This window comes from Ornithodoros turicata, unplaced genomic scaffold (assembly GCF_037126465.1).
Source record: "Ornithodoros turicata isolate Travis unplaced genomic scaffold, ASM3712646v1 Chromosome68, whole genome shotgun sequence".
Taxonomy (NCBI): Eukaryota; Metazoa; Arthropoda; class Arachnida; order Ixodida; family Argasidae; genus Ornithodoros; species Ornithodoros turicata.
This window is the reverse complement of record NW_026999389.1, coordinates 27911-46962: the sequence shown is the minus strand read 5'-3', so window position 1 is coordinate 46962 and position 19052 is coordinate 27911. Positions and strand designations below refer to the sequence as shown.

The following is a 19052-nucleotide window of genomic DNA, read 5'->3' as shown; positions in this document are numbered from 1 at the left end:
AAATTATGTGACCACTTGGCAGCTGTCGATTATGTAATAGACAGACAGGTGACGTTAACATGGGTATATCTCTGTCCTGCTATTGCAGCAGTCTACATCAACACTGAACACATGAGCGTAGAAATAAATTATGTGGCCATTCGGCAGCTGTCGATTATGTAAAAGACAGACAGGTGACGTTAACATGGGTATATCTCTGTCCTGCTATTGCAGCAGTCTACATCAACACTGAACACATGAGCGTAGAAATAAATTATGTGACCACTTGGCAGCTGTCTATTATGTAATAGACAGACAGGTGACGTTAACATGGGTATATCTCTGTCCTGCTATTGCAGCAGTCTACATCAACACTGAACACATGAGCGTAGAAATAAATTATGTGGCCATTCGGCAGCTGTCGATTATGTAAAAGACAGACAGGTGACGTTAACATGGGTATATCTCTGTCCTGCTATTGCAGCAGTCTACATCAACACTGAACACATGAGCGTAGAAATAAATTATGTGACCACTTCGCAGCTGTCGATTATGTGCAAAAAATAATAAAGCACTATGCTTATATGTATACACACATTCAATGTATCTAACTAAGTATCAATGATGGTGTTGTCAGTTGTAGGATAATAGACAAACATCTTGCAATACAACAAAGAATAAAGCATGAGGTACGGACACTTACATTTGTACACAGATACATTATCCACACTGAACACGAGTCTAGAAATAAGTTACATGGCCATGTGGCAGATGTCAACAATGTGTAAAAAAGAATAAGGCACCAAGCATATATGCACACATATTCACTGTCTAAATAAGTATGAATGCACATTGTTGTCTGTGGCAAGAAAATACAAAGACAGTTTACAGTACAACAAAAATAAATCAGACTTAGATGCACAATGCCATGTTTGTAAGTCAGCACAGCTGCTAGCCCTTGACAAGTACCATAAAAATTCCTAAGTGCAGTCGTCGTGGGATACTAGTCTGGCCTTCTCTTTCCAATATCTAGCCTTTTCTTTGGCCACTTCCAGCTCATACGTGTGTAACAGTTCAAGGTGGCGGGCGATTTTTCTTTCATTCTCCAACTGCTTTTGTAGGATTTCCATTTGTAGGGTATGTTGTTCATAATCATACCGCTGCTGGCGTTCCAGTTTTCGTTTGTGTGCAGTCCCTGGAGTTGTGGCCGACCCTACATTGTCTCTGCTACGTCTTCTCCTCCTCCTAGCAATATGATCAGTGGTCAAATGAAATTTTGTGTAGTTGCCACACTATACACTGTGTTTGTGTTTCATTCAATGTATGATATCTATTGTGCTGATTTGCTCATATACATATGAATGTGCTCATCTGGTTCATGTGTGATGATAGCCAGAGTACCAGCATAACACTGTAATTCCGCTTCATAATGGCAAACCTGAGAGGGGCAAAATTTGGATGGAGTAATTAATCCACCAGTCTGCTGTGGCTATGCAATTTTATATGTGCACTCTGCAGTATTGTGCAGTATTGTTTGTTGTTGAGTTTTGTCATTAATAATTTTTAGGTGAAACTTTTGTCACATTCAGCAAATGGCTCTTGAGAAACAACTGGGCTGGGGTAGGAGTGCAGACAAGAGCTGGGTGGGACGACTGCTAAATCATGTACCATAAGCCTCACATATGCATGACATGAAAAAATCAGTTTTGTATGTTAACCTTCTTTCAGTTATTCCCCTGACAACATGCTTATGAGGCATTTTTTACTGCAGTAGCTCACAGAAACGGGCACGGCATCATCCAGCGCAGTTGATGTACACACCTCAGCCTCATAATAATCTAAGCTTGACTGACTGAGAACTTGAGAGCCACTGAGAACCACTTTACCATGATGCCTACCTGCACTGTTGTGTTCCACGTTGTGATGGTGTCAGGGTACTGTCAATGGCCAATGGTGTAGGGGGCTGGGTCTCGGTGTTGGTGTTCGGTACAGACAGGGTGGGGCTGCTGAATGGAATGGATGTTTATGTTGACGAAGCATGTCATGCATAGTGTCTCTGGCAGAAATTCGAGCTGAATCCTAAGTAGGTCCACTTGAAGACCAAAATTGTTCCATTTCAATTTGTAAGTGGGTCCAGTAAGGATTCCAGCTAAAATTTTTGCCTGGAGTGGTAAAGTAAAAAATAGAAACCTGGGAGCTCCTTGGTTTCCCACTACTACTTCTGAGGTCTGGCTGCACGAAACGGATAATATTATTAGCAAATAAATGTTGCACTTGAATATTATCTTACGGTTCAGGATCTGCCGCAGCGACTGCGTCGTCGTCGAACTCGTTTGTGTCCTTCGAGAATTCCTGCGGTAGAGCCTCCCAAATGGCTTTGTCGATCGCCGACAACTGAAATTCGGGGCCTCCGCCAGTACCGCGGTGTTCTCTCTGGCACTTTCGGACGCTTTCTTTCGCGGCCAGTTTCAGGCGCTTCCACTGTCCTTTTATTGCATCTTGTGATCACGGCCCGAACGCAGTCATTGCATTGAAACGCTCCGTTATGGCGTGCCATGCTTCCTTTTTTTTGCTTACAGTCCGTCCGTCCGCAGATTTGTCTTCTACGACGGTAACATACTCTAAAACAAGTTCTGCGACGTAGAGCTTTTCGGAAAAGTCCCAATTCTCTGATCTTACCCGCTTCGCTGCCATTTCGCGCTCACGTGTTCGTCTGCTATAATGTGTCGTCTGCTATGTAACGATCGGGTCACGTAACGAATTATGAAACTGAAACTGAAAGGCAAACTATTGAAACGCAACATATGTGAGAGTGTATCCAAAGTATGTGTTCCTATGAAAAATACGGATTTCACTCCAAAAACTTGTATAATGTTGCGCTCACGCAACGCGCGACGCTGTCGTCTGCTAAAAGTGAGGATTCATGCGAGACAATGAACGAACTTCGGGAACTCGACGAAATTCAACAACTCCAGGATTTCGAGTCAAACCCTATGACAAGGTCCATAAGGGACCGCTTAGACCCCTTTAGAACCTGGAGTGATAGGGGTTTTAGGCGCCGGTACCGTTTCTCGAAGGATACTGTACGATTCATCATTGAGGTGGTGCGTCCTGATTTGCAAGCGAGTGAGTTCAACAATGCGATACCACCAGACTTGCAGGTGCTGAGTGCATTGCGATTTTTCGCCAAAGGCTCCTACCAAGACGACGCCTCCGACATTCACGGCTTTAGTCAGCCTACGCAATCGCGGATAGTGCGTAGAATTTCAGTAGCCCTGGCCAGCAGGCGAGCTCAGTTTATCAAGTTTCCCGTGCTCCCAGCTGAGCAAGAAGACGCAAAGACACAGTTCCTGAGGAAGTTTGGCTTCCCGTTCACCGTTGGCGTGATAGATTGCACGCATATTCGCATTAAAAGCCCCGGTGGACAAGCTGCACAAATGTACATAAACAGAAAGGGGTACTACTCCCTGAACGTGCAGGTACGTTACTAAAATGAGTACAATAGAGCGCAGAGATGAGTGTTACCTTAAAATCCCCCCTGCCTGTAATCTTCTCCCTAGAACACACACCACATATGTTGAAGCTGTACATTGTAAATTACTGTTCCAAGAAAATTTGTGAACATTTTGTAGTCACAGGGCGGCGTGGTCATGCCCAGAAAATGTTAGATTTCAGGTAGAATGTTGCAGAGAAATCGACATGTAATTACTCATTATTGGCTGTTATATATCCATTTTACAATGAGCCGACCTTTGGTGATAGCAAATGTGGTCAAAATTTAATTTTTTTTACTTGAAGAGACAAAGTCCACAAGATGATGTCAACCGTCTCTCTAGTTCTGTTCATCACTTTCAGCTAGTGTGTGATGCAAAAGAAGCTATCACAAACGTCGTTGCGCGGTGGCGAGGAAGCGCTCACGACTCAAGGATATGGCAGGAGTCTGAGCTCCACAGGACATTTTCCTCTGGTGTAAGGCACTTCTTTATTGCTATCTCAGGGAGGTATTTTAGGAAGTGACTGAATGTAAATGTTCTGGCTGTCAACAGGCAATACATGGAGTTCTTCTTGGGGACAACGGTTATGCAACAACAGAGCACCTGCTGACACCACTCCTGAGACCTCGAACTGAACGAGAAGAGCGATTCAGCGCCGCACACCGCAAAACTAGGCAGCTCAGTGAACGTGTCATCGGGCAACTGAAGAACAAGTTCCGTTGCCTCATAGAAAACTTGAAGTCAGGCTGGAAACAGCAAAGGCTGTCATAGTCGCTGTGTGTGTTCTCCACAACATTGCAAAGCCACACTATGGTTGGTCACGCAAAACATGCATTCAGCAGACAGTTTCATCTAAGAGGCACACTTTTTCAGATGAAGAAGACGATACCTCGAGCAGCGATGATGACAGCAGTGACGATGACAGCAGCGGTGAAATCTACTCCCTCGCTGACACATCTGACACTGAAGAATACCAAATTCCTCCCCAGGGAAGCGGATCATCATTCCGTTCCAATTTCATCGCAACCTATTTTACCCACTGAACACGGTGTGGCAGTGTTTATTTATCTTGAGACGTGCAGTCTGACTGCTAAAGCAGAATCATTAGCATGACATCTGTCGCATGACAGTATAATTTATGTGTGTACAAATGTAAGTGTCCGTACCTCATGCTCTATTCTTTGTTGTATTGCAAAATGTTTGTCTCTTATCCTACAACTGACAACAGCATCGTTCACACATACATAGATACAGTGAATGTGTGCGTATACATGTAAGCCTAGTGCTTTAATCTCTTTTGCACATAATCGACAGCTGCCAAGTGGTCACATAATTTATTTCTACGCTCATGCGTTCAGTGAGGATGTAGACTGCTGCAATAGCAGGACAGAGATATACCCATGTTAACGTCACCTGTCTGTCTTTTACATAATCGACAGCTGCCAAGTGGTCACATAATTTATTTCTACGCTCATGCGTTCAGTGTTGATGTAGACTGCTGCAATAGCAGGACAGAGATATACCCATGTTAACGTCACCTGTCTGTCTTTTACATAATCGACAGCTGCCAAGTGGTCACATAATTTATTTCTACGCTCATGTGTTCAGTGTGATGTAGACTGCTGCAATAGCAGGACAGAGATATACCCATGTTAACGTCACCTGTCTGTCTTTTACATAATCGACAGCTGCCAAGTGGTCACATAATTTATTTCTACGCTCATGTGTTCAGTGTGGATGTAGACTGCTGCAATAGCAGGACAGAGATATACCCATGTTAACGTCACCTGTCTGTCTTTTACATAATCGACAGCTGCCAAGTGGTCACATAATTTATTTCTACGCTCATGTGTTCAGTGTTGATGTAGACTGCTGCAATAGCAGGACAGAGATATACCCATGTTAACGTCACCTGTCTGTCTTTTACATAATCGACAGCTGCCAAGTGGTCCACGTAATTTATTTCTACGCTCATGTGTTCAGTGTGGATGTAGACTGCTGCAATAGCAGGACAGAGATATACCCATGTTAACGTCACCTGTCTGTCTTTTACATAATCGACAGCTGCCAAGTGGTCACATAATTTATTTCTACGCTCATGTGTTCAGTGTTGATGTAGACTGCTGCAATAGCAGGACAGAGATATACCCATGTTAACGTCACCTGTCTGTCTTTTACATAATCGACAGCTGCCAAGTGGTCACGTAATTTATTTCTACGCTCATGTGTTCAGTGTGGATGTAGACTGCTGCAATAGCAGGACAGAGATATACCCATGTTAACGTCACCTGTCTGTCTTTTACATAATCGACAGCTGCCAAGTGGCCACGTAATTTATTTCTACTCTCATGTGTTCAGTGTGGATGTAGACTGCTGCAATAGCAGGACAGAGATATACCCATGTTAACGTCACCTGTCTGTCTTTTACATAATCGACAGCTGCCAAGTGGTCACATAATTTATTTCTACGCTCATGTGTTCAGTGTGGATGTAGACTGCTGCAATAGCAGGACAGAGATATACCCATGTTAACGTCACCTGTCTGTCTTTTACATAATCGACAGCTGCCAAGTGGTCACATAATTTATTTCTACGCTCATGTGTTCAGTGTGATGTAGACTGCTGTAATAGCAGGACAGAGATATACCCATGTTAACGTCACCTGTCTGTCTTTTACATAATCGACAGCTGCCAAGTGGTCACATAATTTATTTCTACGCTCATGTGTTCAGTGTTGATGTAGACTGCTGTAATAGCAGGACAGAGATATACCCATGTTAACGTCACCTGTCTGTCTTTTACATAATCGACAGCTGCCAAGTGGTCACATAATTTATTCCTACGCTCATGTGTTCAGTGTTGATGTAGACTGCTGTAATAGCAGGACAGAGATATACCCATGTTAACGTCACCTGTCTGTCTTTTACATAATCGACAGCTGCCAAATGGCCACGTAATTTATTTCTACTCTCATGTGTTCAGTGCGGATGTAGACTGCTGAAATAGCAGGACAGAGATATACCCATGTTAACGTTACCTGTCTGTCTTTTACATAATCGACAGCTGCCAAATGGCCACGTAATTTATTTCTACTCTCATGTGTTCAGTGCGGATGTAGACTGCTGCAATAGCAGGACAGAGATATACCCATGTTAACGTTACCTGTCTGTCTTTTACATAATCGACAGCTGCCAAATGGCCACGTAATTTATTTCTACTCTCATGTGTTCAGTGCGGATGTAGACTGCTGAAATAGCAGGACAGAGATATACCCATGTTAACGTTACCTGTCTGTCTTTTACATAATCGACAGCTGCCAAATGGCCACGTAATTTATTTCTACTCTCATGTGTTCAGTGCTGATGTAGACTGCTGCAATAGCAGGACAGAGATATACCCATGTTAACGTTACCTGTCTGTCTTTTACATAATCGACAGCTGCCAAATGGCCACGTAATTTATTTCTACTCTCATGTGTTCAGTGCGGATGTAGACTGCTGCAATAGCAGGACAGAGATATACCCATGTTAACGTTACCTGTCTGTCTTTTACATAATCGACAGCTGCCAAATGGCCACGTAATTTATTTCTACTCTCATGTGTTCAGTGCGGATGTAGACTGCTGAAATAGCAGGACAGAGATATACCCATGTTAACGTTACCTGTCTGTCTTTTACATAATCGACAGCTGCCAAATGGCCACGTAATTTATTTCTACTCTCATGTGTTCAGTGCGGATGTAGACTGCTGAAATAGCAGGACAGAGATATACCCATGTTAACGTTACCTGTCTGTCTTTTACATAATCGACAGCTGCCAAATGGCCACGTAATTTATTTCTACTCTCATGTGTTCAGTGCGGATGTAGACTGCTGCAATAGCAGGACAGAGATATACCCATGTTAACGTTACCTGTCTGTCTTTTACATAATCGACAGCTGCCAAATGGCCACGTAATTTATTTCTACTCTCATGTGTTCAGTGCGGATGTAGACTGCTGAAATAGCAGGACAGAGATATACCCATGTTAACGTTACCTGTCTGTCTTTTACATAATCGACAGCTGCCAAATGGCCACGTAATTTATTTCTACTCTCATGTGTTCAGTGCGGATGTAGACTGCTGAAATAGCAGGACAGAGATATACCCATGTTAACGTACCTGTCTGTCTTTTACATAATCGACAGCTGCCAAATGGCCACGTAATTTATTTCTACTCTCATGTGTTCAGTGCGGATGTAGACTGCTGAAATAGCAGGACAGAGATATACCCATGTTAACGTTACCTGTCTGTCTTTTACATAATCGACAGCTGCCAAATGGCCACGTAATTTATTTCTACTCTCATGTGTTCAGTGCGGATGTAGACTGCTGAAATAGCAGGACAGAGATATACCCATGTTAACGTTACCTGTCTGTCTTTTACATAATCGACAGCTGCCAAATGGCCACGTAATTTATTTCTACTCTCATGTGTTCAGTGCGGATGTAGACTGCTGAAATAGCAGGACAGAGATATACCCATGTTAACGTTACCTGTCTGTCTTTTACATAATCGACAGCTGCCAAATGGCCACGTAATTTATTTCTACTCTCATGTGTTCAGTGCGGATGTAGACTGCTGAAATAGCAGGACAGAGATATACCCATGTTAACGTTACCTGTCTGTCTTTTACATAATCGACAGCTGCCAAATGACCACGTAATTTATTTCTACTCTCATGTGTTCAGTGCGGATGTAGACTGCTGAAATAGCAGGACAGAGATATACCCATGTTAACGTTACCTGTCTGTCTTTTACATAATCGACAGCTGCCAAATGGCCACGTAATTTATTTCTACTCTCATGTGTTCAGTGCGGATGTAGACTGCTGAAATAGCAGGACAGAGATATACCCATGTTAACGTTACCTGTCTGTCTTTTACATAATCGACAGCTGCCAAATGGCCACGTAATTTATTTCTACTCTCATGTGTTCAGTGCTGATGTAGACTGCTGCAATAGCAGGACAGAGATATACCCATGTTAACGTTACCTGTCTGTCTTTTACATAATCGACAGCTGCCAAATGGCCACGTAATTTATTTCTACTCTCATGTGTTCAGTGCGGATGTAGACTGCTGCAATAGCAGGACAGAGATATACCCATGTTAACGTTACCTGTCTGTCTTTTACATAATCGACAGCTGCCAAATGGCCACGTAATTTATTTCTACTCTCATGTGTTCAGTGCTGATGTAGACTGCTGCAATAGCAGGACAGAGATATACCCATGTTAACGTTACCTGTCTGTCTTTTACATAATCGACAGCTGCCAAATGGACCACGTAATTTATTTCTACTCTCATGTGTTCAGTGAGGATGTAGACTGCTGCAATAGCAGGACAGAGATATACCCATGTTAACGTTACCTGTCTGTCTTTTACATAATCGACAGCTGCCAAATGGTCACGTAATTTATTTCTACTCTCATGTGTTCAGTGCTGATGTAGACTGCTGCAATAGCAGGACAGAGATATACCCATGTTAACGTTACCTGTCTGTCTTTTACATAATCGACAGCTGCCAAATGGCCACGTAATTTATTTCTACTCTCATGTGTTCAGTGCTGATGTAGACTGCTGCAATAGCAGGACAGAGATATACCCATGTTAACGTTACCTGTCTGTCTTTTACATAATCGACAGCTGCCAAATGGCCACGTAATTTATTTCTACTCTCATGTGTTCAGTGCGGATGTAGACTGCTGCAATAGCAGGACAGAGATATACCCATGTTAACGTACCTGTCTGTCTTTTACATAATCGACAGCTGCCAAATGGCCACGTAATTTATTTCTACTCTCATGTGTTCAGTGCGGATGTAGACTGCTGCAATAGCAGGACAGAGATATACCCATGTTAACGTTACCTGTCTGTCTTTTACATAATCGACAGCTGCCAAATGGCCACGTAATTTATTTCTACTCTCATGTGTTCAGTGCGGATGTAGACTGCTGCAATAGCAGGACAGAGATATACCCATGTTAACGTTACCTGTCTGTCTTTTACATAATCGACAGCTGCCAAATGGTCACGTAATTTATTTCTACTCTCATGTGTTCAGTGCGGATGTAGACTGCTGCAATAGCAGGACAGAGATATACCCATGTTAACGTTACCTGTCTGTCTTTTACATAATCGACAGCTGCCAAATGGCCACGTAATTTATTTCTACTCTCATGTGTTCAGTGCGGATGTAGACTGCTGCAATAGCAGGACAGAGATATACCCATGTTAACGTTACCTGTCTGTCTTTTACATAATCGACAGCTGCCAAATGGCCACGTAATTTATTTCTACTCTCATGTGTTCAGTGCGGATGTAGACTGCTGCAATAGCAGGACAGAGATATACCCATGTTAACGTTACCTGTCTGTCTTTTACATAATCGACAGCTGCCAAATGGCCACGTAATTTATTTCTACTCTCATGTGTTCAGTGCGGATGTAGACTGCTGCAATAGCAGGACAGAGATATACCCATGTTAACGTTACCTGTCTGTCTTTTACATAATCGACAGCTGCCAAATGGCACGTAATTTATTTCTACTCTCATGTGTTCAGTGCGGATGTAGACTGCTGCAATAGCAGGACAGAGATATACCCATGTTAACGTTACCTGTCTGTCTTTTACATAATCGACAGCTGCCAAATGGCCACGTAATTTATTTCTACTCTCATGTGTTCAGTGCGGATGTAGACTGCTGCAATAGCAGGACAGAGATATACCCATGTTAACGTTACCTGTCTGTCTTTTACATAATCGACAGCTGCCAAATGGCCACGTAATTTATTTCTACTCTCATGTGTTCAGTGCGGATGTAGACTGCTGCAATAGCAGGACAGAGATATACCCATGTTAACGTTACCTGTCTGTCTTTTACATAATCGACAGCTGCCAAATGGCCACGTAATTTATTTCTACTCTCATGTGTTCAGTGCGGATGTAGACTGCTGCAATAGCAGGACAGAGATATACCCATGTTAACGTTACCTGTCTGTCTTTTACATAATCGACAGCTGCCAAATGGCCACGTAATTTATTTCTACTCTCATGTGTTCAGTGCGGATGTAGACTGCTGCAATAGCAGGACAGAGATATACCCATGTTAACGTTACCTGTCTGTCTTTTACATAATCGACAGCTGCCAAATGGCCACGTAATTTATTTCTACTCTCATGTGTTCAGTGCGGATGTAGACTGCTGCAATAGCAGGACAGAGATATACCCATGTTAACGTTACCTGTCTGTCTTTTACATAATCGACAGCTGCCAAATGGCCACGTAATTTATTTCTACTCTCATGTGTTCAGTGCGGATGTAGACTGCTGCAATAGCAGGACAGAGATATACCCATGTTAACGTTACCTGTCTGTCTTTTACATAATCGACAGCTGCCAAATGGCCACGTAATTTATTTCTACTCTCATGTGTTCAGTGTGGATGTAGACTGCTGCAATAGCAGGACAGAGATATACCCATGTTAACGTCACCTGTCTGTCTTTTACATAATCGACAGCTGCCAAATGGCCACGTAATTTATTTCTACTCTCATGTGTTCAGTGCTGATGTAGACTGCTGCAATAGCAGGACAGAGATATACCCATGTTAACGTTACCTGTCTGTCTTTTACATAATCGACAGCTGCCAAGTGGCCACGTAATTTATTTCTACTCTCATGTGTTCAGTGCGGATGTAGACTGCTGCAATAGCAGGACAGAGATATACCCATGTTAACGTCACCTGTCTGTCTTTTACATAATCGACAGCTGCCAAGTGGTCACGTAATTTATTTCTACGCTCATGTGTTCAGTGCTGATGTAGACTGCTGCAATAGCAGGACAGAGATATACCCATGTTAACGTCACCTGTCTGTCTTTTACATAATCGACAGCTGCCAAGTGGCCACATAATTTATTTCTACGCTCATGTGTTCAGTGTTGATGTAGACTGCTGCAATAGCAGGACAGAGATATACCCATGTTAACGTCACCTGTCTGTCTTTTACATAATCGACAGCTGCCAAGTGGTCACATAATTTATTTCTACGCTCATGTGTTCAGTGTTGATGTAGACTGCTGCAATAGCAGGACAGAGATATACCCATGTTAACGTCACCTGTCTGTCTTTTACATAATCGACAGCTGCCAAGTGGTCACATAATTTATTTCTACGCTCATGTGTTCAGTGTTGATGTAGACTGCTGCAATAGCAGGACAGAGATATACCCATGTTAACGTCACCTGTCTGTCTTTTACATAATCGACAGCTGCCAAGTGGTCACATAATTTATTTCTACGCTCATGTGTTCAGTGTTGATGTAGACTGCTGCAATAGCAGGACAGAGATATACCCATGTTAACGTCACCTGTCTGTCTTTTACATAATCGACAGCTGCCAAGTGGTCACATAATTTATTTCTACGCTCATGTGTTCAGTGTTGATGTAGACTGCTGCAATAGCAGGACAGAGATATACCCATGTTAACGTCACCTGTCTGTCTTTTACATAATCGACAGCTGCCGAGTGGTCACATAATTTATTTCTACGCTCATGTGTTCAGTGTTGATGTAGACTGCTGCAATAGCAGGACAGAGATATACCCATGTTAACGTCACCTGTCTGTCTTTTACATAATCGACAGCTGCCAAGTGGTCACATAATTTATTTCTACGCTCATGTGTTCAGTGTTGATATAGACTGCTGCAATAGCAGGACAGAGATATACCCATGTTAACGTCACCTGTCTGTCTTTTACATAATCGACAGCTGCCAAGTGGTCACATAATTTATTTCTACGCTCATGTGTTCAGTGTAGATATAGGCTGCTGCAATAGCAGGACAAACATATGTACAGCTTAGGACAACAGTTTACGCAACACCTTGGTGTCACATTTCTCCATTGGGGTGACACCCTAGCTGTAAACACGAGCCGACACACGTACTATGAGATGGATAGAATAGCTGGGCACCCATTTCTTATTCAATCTCTTTCTAATAGCTAGCATGAGGCTGCTTCAAATAAGACATCAGCCAGTGCCGTGTTCCGTAAACTTTTGTCTCAAGAAGTATCCATATTGTATACCACCAGTATATCAGAAGTGCATGCTTGTATGACAGAGGTCATTCTTGCAGAATTGTGCAACAACTTTTATTCACTGAAAGAAAGAGTTCACACAGAAAGTTGTTGTGATGAGATGTGTCCATAAGATAACTGGAAAGCAATAAAATAATTCCAGAATAACTGTGCTTACACAATGCAGGAAAACTGCGTGTATTTCGTCATCGGTCTGTCTTAGCAACCGTCGCACCCCGAGGTAATGAATATGTTTCCAGATTCCTTTAGCACAATCAGTGACCTAGTGACTTTTGCAGAAGGATACCTACAAATGAATATAGTTAAGTACCAGATGATGGATAGATTGAAATGAGTGCAGGGGCCCTATTCTCGTCAGAGTAATCGACCTCAATTGAATATCTCGCCCGTCACACCTTCTTCCCGTAAAGACCAATGATAGGCAAAGACACAAGTAATCAAGCTCGACGACTTTGAACAGAACAGGGCCCAGCTGTCTACTTGAATACGTTATAATATCATGGCAGTAAAACACACCTGTAGACGTAGATCATTGGCATTTTCGACCTCTTCTAGTGGGGTGTGCTAAAAACAGTAAAAAGACATATTTCAACCTTGTTAGGCGCTTGCATATATGCTTCCAGAAAAACAGGGACCTCCTGTACTTCTGTTGTGGTATTTCCAATAATATTGGAACATGTAACCTGCTCAGATTTCAGTGTTCCGTGTGACTGCAACGGCATGCATTATCTCCATACTATATGCTATATATCAATCTATCAATCTATGTATCAATCTATCAATCAATCTATGTATCAATACTATACACTATCTCCGTCACGGAAGAAGAGGCAGCAACAACTTTATTTTATGATTATAAATGAGGAGCCGAAGAGGAAAATGCGCTTTATGATCGGTTTCATTGCACCGTTAACGCAACTCTGGAAACTATACTGACTGCCGAGAGAACACACCGTGCTGGTTGATATCAATTAATCATTTATAACTGGTTCGTAGGGATAAACTATGATCATAAGCGACGCAGGTTGGTATCCTCCCATATTGCATGAGAGCCCATTTCTCCGCTTTTCCGAATTCCTCTGCTAGCAACGACAATTTAACGTGTTATTGCTCTTGCTGTGCAATGACGGGTGCACTTGCCGTGTGTATTACAGAAAGCGACATTCATAATAAGCGCTGTCATTACCTACTCCGTATTCCAAGGTGCACTATGATGTCGCGCCAACAAAAATATCTCCCTGCCTTGGATTGGTATACGGATTTGATCCAACGGTGCATATCGATGTCATTCCCTTCAACAATGTTTTCTGCACGTATGAGTTCATAATAACGAGCGCCGCATTTTTCGTGTCGTTCGCCACACGTTATTTCCGTTTACTTTACTCATGATGCAATTACAACGCTAATTTTTCTTCCTTTTACCAGTTCGACTTCAAATCGGTGCAACAACACCGACCGCAACTACTCTACTAGGTTTGCCTCATGCTTTTTCACAAAATACGCTCACAGCTGCAACGTAAATCAACCGACGTTAAACTACCCCCTCCCCTAGTTCAAATTCGTCCCATTCAAATGCATGGGACTTAAACCAGCGGTTTTAGGTCGGTCTAAGTTGCATGAGCCGGTCATCGAAATGGAATATTCGAGGCAAACACTGGTCCCATTGTGAAACAATCCACCTACTGAGAGTTCCTAATAGCTATATCAATCAAAACTTACCCAGGATTTGATGAAAAATTCTCCGTGAACCGGAGATTAGGTCTACCGTCCATCGTCGCTTCTGGCAGACTCTAGTAAAATGCGCATGCGCCGTACATGGAGGTCGCCATGGGCTTCACGACAGCGGCCTTCGGCGCACTGGGCGGTGTGCCAGGATTGGAGAGCGAAGGTCACACGTGATCGATTTAAACCCGACGTCACTAAACCGATGGTTTAAGTCGCTTGGTGAATACGGGTAGATGTGCCATTCGATTTCGCTGCCTGTAGGTTTCTTCAAAAGATTGTTCCCTCTGATGCAGCCTAAAAACAGAATTTCCTTTGGCTGGTAGGTAGAACTTCACGACAACATACATATCAAGAGGAGTGTAAGGATATATTCACAAGTATTACAGCCTAACAAAAGTGGGGTGTCAGTCATCTTTATTCAGAGAATGCTGTATACAAGTGATAACCTAGAATGGCACAAAGCGCAACAAAAGTGCGGATGAAAGGAGCTCGACTATCTCATTTCACTATCCTCGTAGAATTAATAAATGCTGTAAAAACTGACAAAAAATTTTAACAAAACAATTTCCTATGCAGCTAGTAGTGAGGTTAAACTGGCAAATGCTTGTCGGTTACATCTCGGCCAGAACAAGCAGGGTTCCTTCGCTGCAGTGCAAAAATTTCCATTTAACTGCTAGAGAGCTGCTGTATAACACTAAAGTGAAGTTAGTTCTTTAACCAATAATAACATCATCACGATAGCACAAGATTAGTCAGTACAGAACTCAGTGCCTCATTTTGCCATGGAAAAGTATGGGATCAATTTTAGAAAAAAATAAGCACATAGAAGCTGTTGAAATGTGAGACCCTTGAAGGTCGGTGGCGTAAACTACACTTGGTTAATGTAGTGGTCACTAAGTAGTTAATATCAGCACGTTTTTATCATACATGTATGTCATGAATATTTTTAGAACACAGCATTTTTCAAACACAGTTAGAAAGTAGGATCTGTAACCTGCTTCCACAGCCACAACCATAGAGTATGTGAACTTATTTTTCATGCTGAAATATTAAGAATAAATAAATAAACTTACGAAATATAGCCTCGCAGCAGAGAAGGTCGCAGAACCTTTTTTTTTCGTTTCCCCTCCAGCTGAATGCCGTTGCGACTTCGTCTGACATCAATGCTCTTAGGATTCTTTGTGTGGCGTCCCCCAGATTGATACCTCCATACTTCCGGAGAGTTTCTGTCTGCAATCGCAATATAATTAGTTCCCAGTCAAAAAATACAACAAAAGGTTCTGTCGCACAACAGATATTTTTGTTGTGACAGGATTTCTGTTGGATGACAAAACGTTCTGTCGTCATTTTTGTCATTTGTCATTTGTCATTTTTGTCGCACAACAGATACTTCAAACGTCACGACAGGGATCTCTGTTGTACGTCAGAAGGTCTTGTGGGCATGTTTGTTGCGCGATTGCAGTTCTGCTGTACGTCAAAAAGCTCTGTTGTTGCATGACAGGACATTTTGTCATGACAAGAACGATTTGTATTGCACGGCAGACACATTTGTTGTGACAACAGCAATCCTTGTCGCAAAACAAAAAGATGTGCCGTCATGCTCATCCCCCGTGGCGGCGGTCCGGAAATAATCTTGTACCTTTTACGCATAAGAATGATAGACACCAAAAAATTAAAATGCCTTATTCTCACTCACATATAATCATGAAGATAACGTTTCGTCGCGATACGAATCACCGTGTCTACCAGCTCACTCTCTTTATGGCACTTTGTCTGTAGGAACTGTACTAAAGAAATATAGTCAGGTCATCAGATATTTCAACCATTACACCTACGGTATATCTCTGACAGCAGGCCGCACAATTATCACCAAAACTCCGCAAGGGCAACGTATCCCGGGATGGCCGTGTGCAACCAACCAAGAGGATGTTGAGCAATAGTTCGACAGGTGCAAAACTCGGTTAATAAATGAGAGGTGGTGGACCATGCCCTGTTGACCCCTCGATATCTTACCTGTTTTTGAAGTATATTAGTTTGCCTGTGCCACATTTTAAGCCTTTTTAGATATCAAACATCACCAATATGGAATAGCTGTTTTCATCACTTGAGGACTGTTATTATTTATGCCTGTTATTACCAAAGAAAGGAGGATAACTGGTATTCGTTGGTGCACCTGTTCATTATGGGAAAATAAAGCATTAGCTGATTTGGTGCCACAGGCCGATGTAAACGATATGTGCAAGACATTTGTATGCGGTTGGTCACTACACTCTTAAACCCGTACCTTTTATAGTAACTTTTAGAAACATGTAACCTCTATATAGACGTAGATTTCTGGATTTCTTATAGGTTACACCACTGTAACGTATATTTAGAGGTTAAAAGCGACCAAAGTCATGTCTTTACAACACGAATAGAATCTCGGAAAAAACAAAAACAGCTTGTTGTAACTTATAAATGTACCCTCTAGTCCGGCACTGTAACTTCTAAGCGAAATCTCCAACGATAATTTCTTTGTTAGTTTCTTATCGTTTGTTTTCCTTCTGTTGCGAATCTACGCTGTTATTTTTTATCTGTTTCAGCGTCATCTAAACGTCGACTACATGTTATCAACACGTGTAACAACATGCTGTATGAACACAGATTATAAGTTCGCAGTCTGGAATACTGTTAGTATGTTTCTTTCTAAAGGGTGGAAAACCATTGTCAATGCCGCAACCACCAAGATTTCCGATTTCGCTGCGTAGCCGGGCCTGGTCTAGGTCTATCCACACTGACAGCGGTTTCCTTGAAACGCTTAACGCTCGTCGTCCGTCCATTAACAAGTGTAATCTGTTTTAATCAGTGGTTTTCCTCGCGCTTATCATAGTATCGTCAGGAACAACGGAAAAGCTAGATGTCGCTAGCAAACAAGGATATTTTCGGTGTTCTCAAGGGAAAGTGTAGTGAGTGCGGAGATTGCAAAGAATATATAACCGAAAACGAACGTCATCCACCGCAGCCCTAATTCACACACTTCATACACTGGGTAAGTGTTCATTTTGTGCTAGGTACGTGCGTTATTTTGATAGCAAGAGCTCTTAGCGCATGTTTGTCGTGATTATGGCAAGCGTTTTGCGGTCCTGCATATGAACGCCACTTACGCTTGCTACTTTCCTGCTCTTACTTGGTCGCCAAGTCAATACACCGGCGTGCATTTTGCGAGCTGCGGATATATGCATCGAGATATATAATTCGCAGCTTCCTACTTGTTGTATTCTTACGATATTCTAAGAGTAAATCGCGGAGTGAACGCCTTTCCGCATTTATGCTGCTCTCTCAGTGTACCTTGTGCTTTGTACGGATTTGAATGGTTCCGTAAATGTTACTCTCATTGCCCAAACTTTTGTACCTAGGATCCCACATGCATGTTAATGGACGGACGACGAGCGTTAAGCGTTTCAAGGAAACCGCTCTCAGTGTGGATAGACCTAGACCAGGCCCGGCTACGCAGCGAAATCGGAAATCTTGGTGGTTGCGGCATTGACAATGGTTTTCCACCCTTTAGAAAGAAACATACTAACAGTATTCCAGACTGCGAACTTATAATCTGTGTTCATACAGCATTGATAACATGTAGTCGACGTTTAGATGACGCTGAAACAGATAAAAAATAACAGCGTAGATTCGCAACAGAAGGAAAACAAACGATAAGAAACTAACAAAGAAATTATCGTTGGAGATTTCGCTTAGAAGTTACAGTGCCGGAGTAGAGGGTACATTTATAAGTTACAACAAGCTGTTTTTGTTTTTTCCGAGATGTAACTTCTATTCGTGTTGTAAAGACATGACTTTGGTCGCTTTTAACCTCTAAATATACGTTACAGTGGTGTAACCTATAAGAAATTCAGAAATCTACGTCTATATAGAGGTTACATGTTTCTAAAAGTTACTATAAAAGGTACGGGTTTAAGAGTGTAGTGACCAACCGCATAAAAATGTCTTGCACATATCGTTTACATCGGCCTGTGGCACCAAATCAGCTAATGCTTTATTTTCCCATAATGAACAGGTGCACCAACGAATACCAGTTATCCTCCTTTCTTTGGTAATAACAGGCATAAATAATAACAGTCCTCAAGTGATGAAAACAGCTATTCCATATTGGTGATGTTTGATATCTAAAAAGGCTTAAAATGTGGCACAGGCAAACTAATATACTTCAAAAACAGGTAAGATATCGAGGGGTCAACAGGGCATGGTCCACCACCTCTCATTTATTAACCGAGTTTTGCACCTGTCGAACTATTGCTCAACATCCTCTTGGTTGGTTGCACACGGCCATCCCGGGATACGTTGCCCTTGCGGAGTTTTGGTGATAATTGTGCGGCCTGCTGTCAGAGATATACCGTAGGTGTAATGGTTGAAATATCTGATGACCTGACTATATTTCTTTAGTACAGTTCCTACAGACAAAGTGCCATAAAGAGAGTGAGCTGGTAGACACGGTGATTCGTATCGCGACGAAACGTTATCTTCATGATTATATGTGAGTGAGAATAAGGCATTTTAATTTTTTGGTGTCTATCATTCTTATGCGTAAAAGGTACAAAATTATTTCCGGACCGCCGCCACGGGGGATGAGCATGACGGCACATCTTTTTGTTTTGCGACAAGGATTGCTGTTGTCACAACAAATGTGTCTGCCGTGCAATACAAATCGTTCTTGTCATGAC

At 42.3% G+C, this 19052-nt stretch overlaps 1 protein-coding gene across 1 annotated transcript; it reads left to right on the top strand.

Moving 5' to 3' along the window:
• Nucleotides 1-2912: 2912 nt before the first annotated feature.
• Nucleotides 2913-4244, top strand: LOC135374507 (putative nuclease HARBI1). The gene is made up of 3 exons (XM_064607462.1): nt 2913-3458; nt 3835-3948; nt 4026-4244. Exons 1-3 carry the CDS (start codon nt 2913-2915, stop codon nt 4242-4244), a joined length of 879 nt encoding a protein of 292 aa, XP_064463532.1.
• The last annotated feature ends 14808 nt before the right edge of the window (nt 4245-19052 follow it).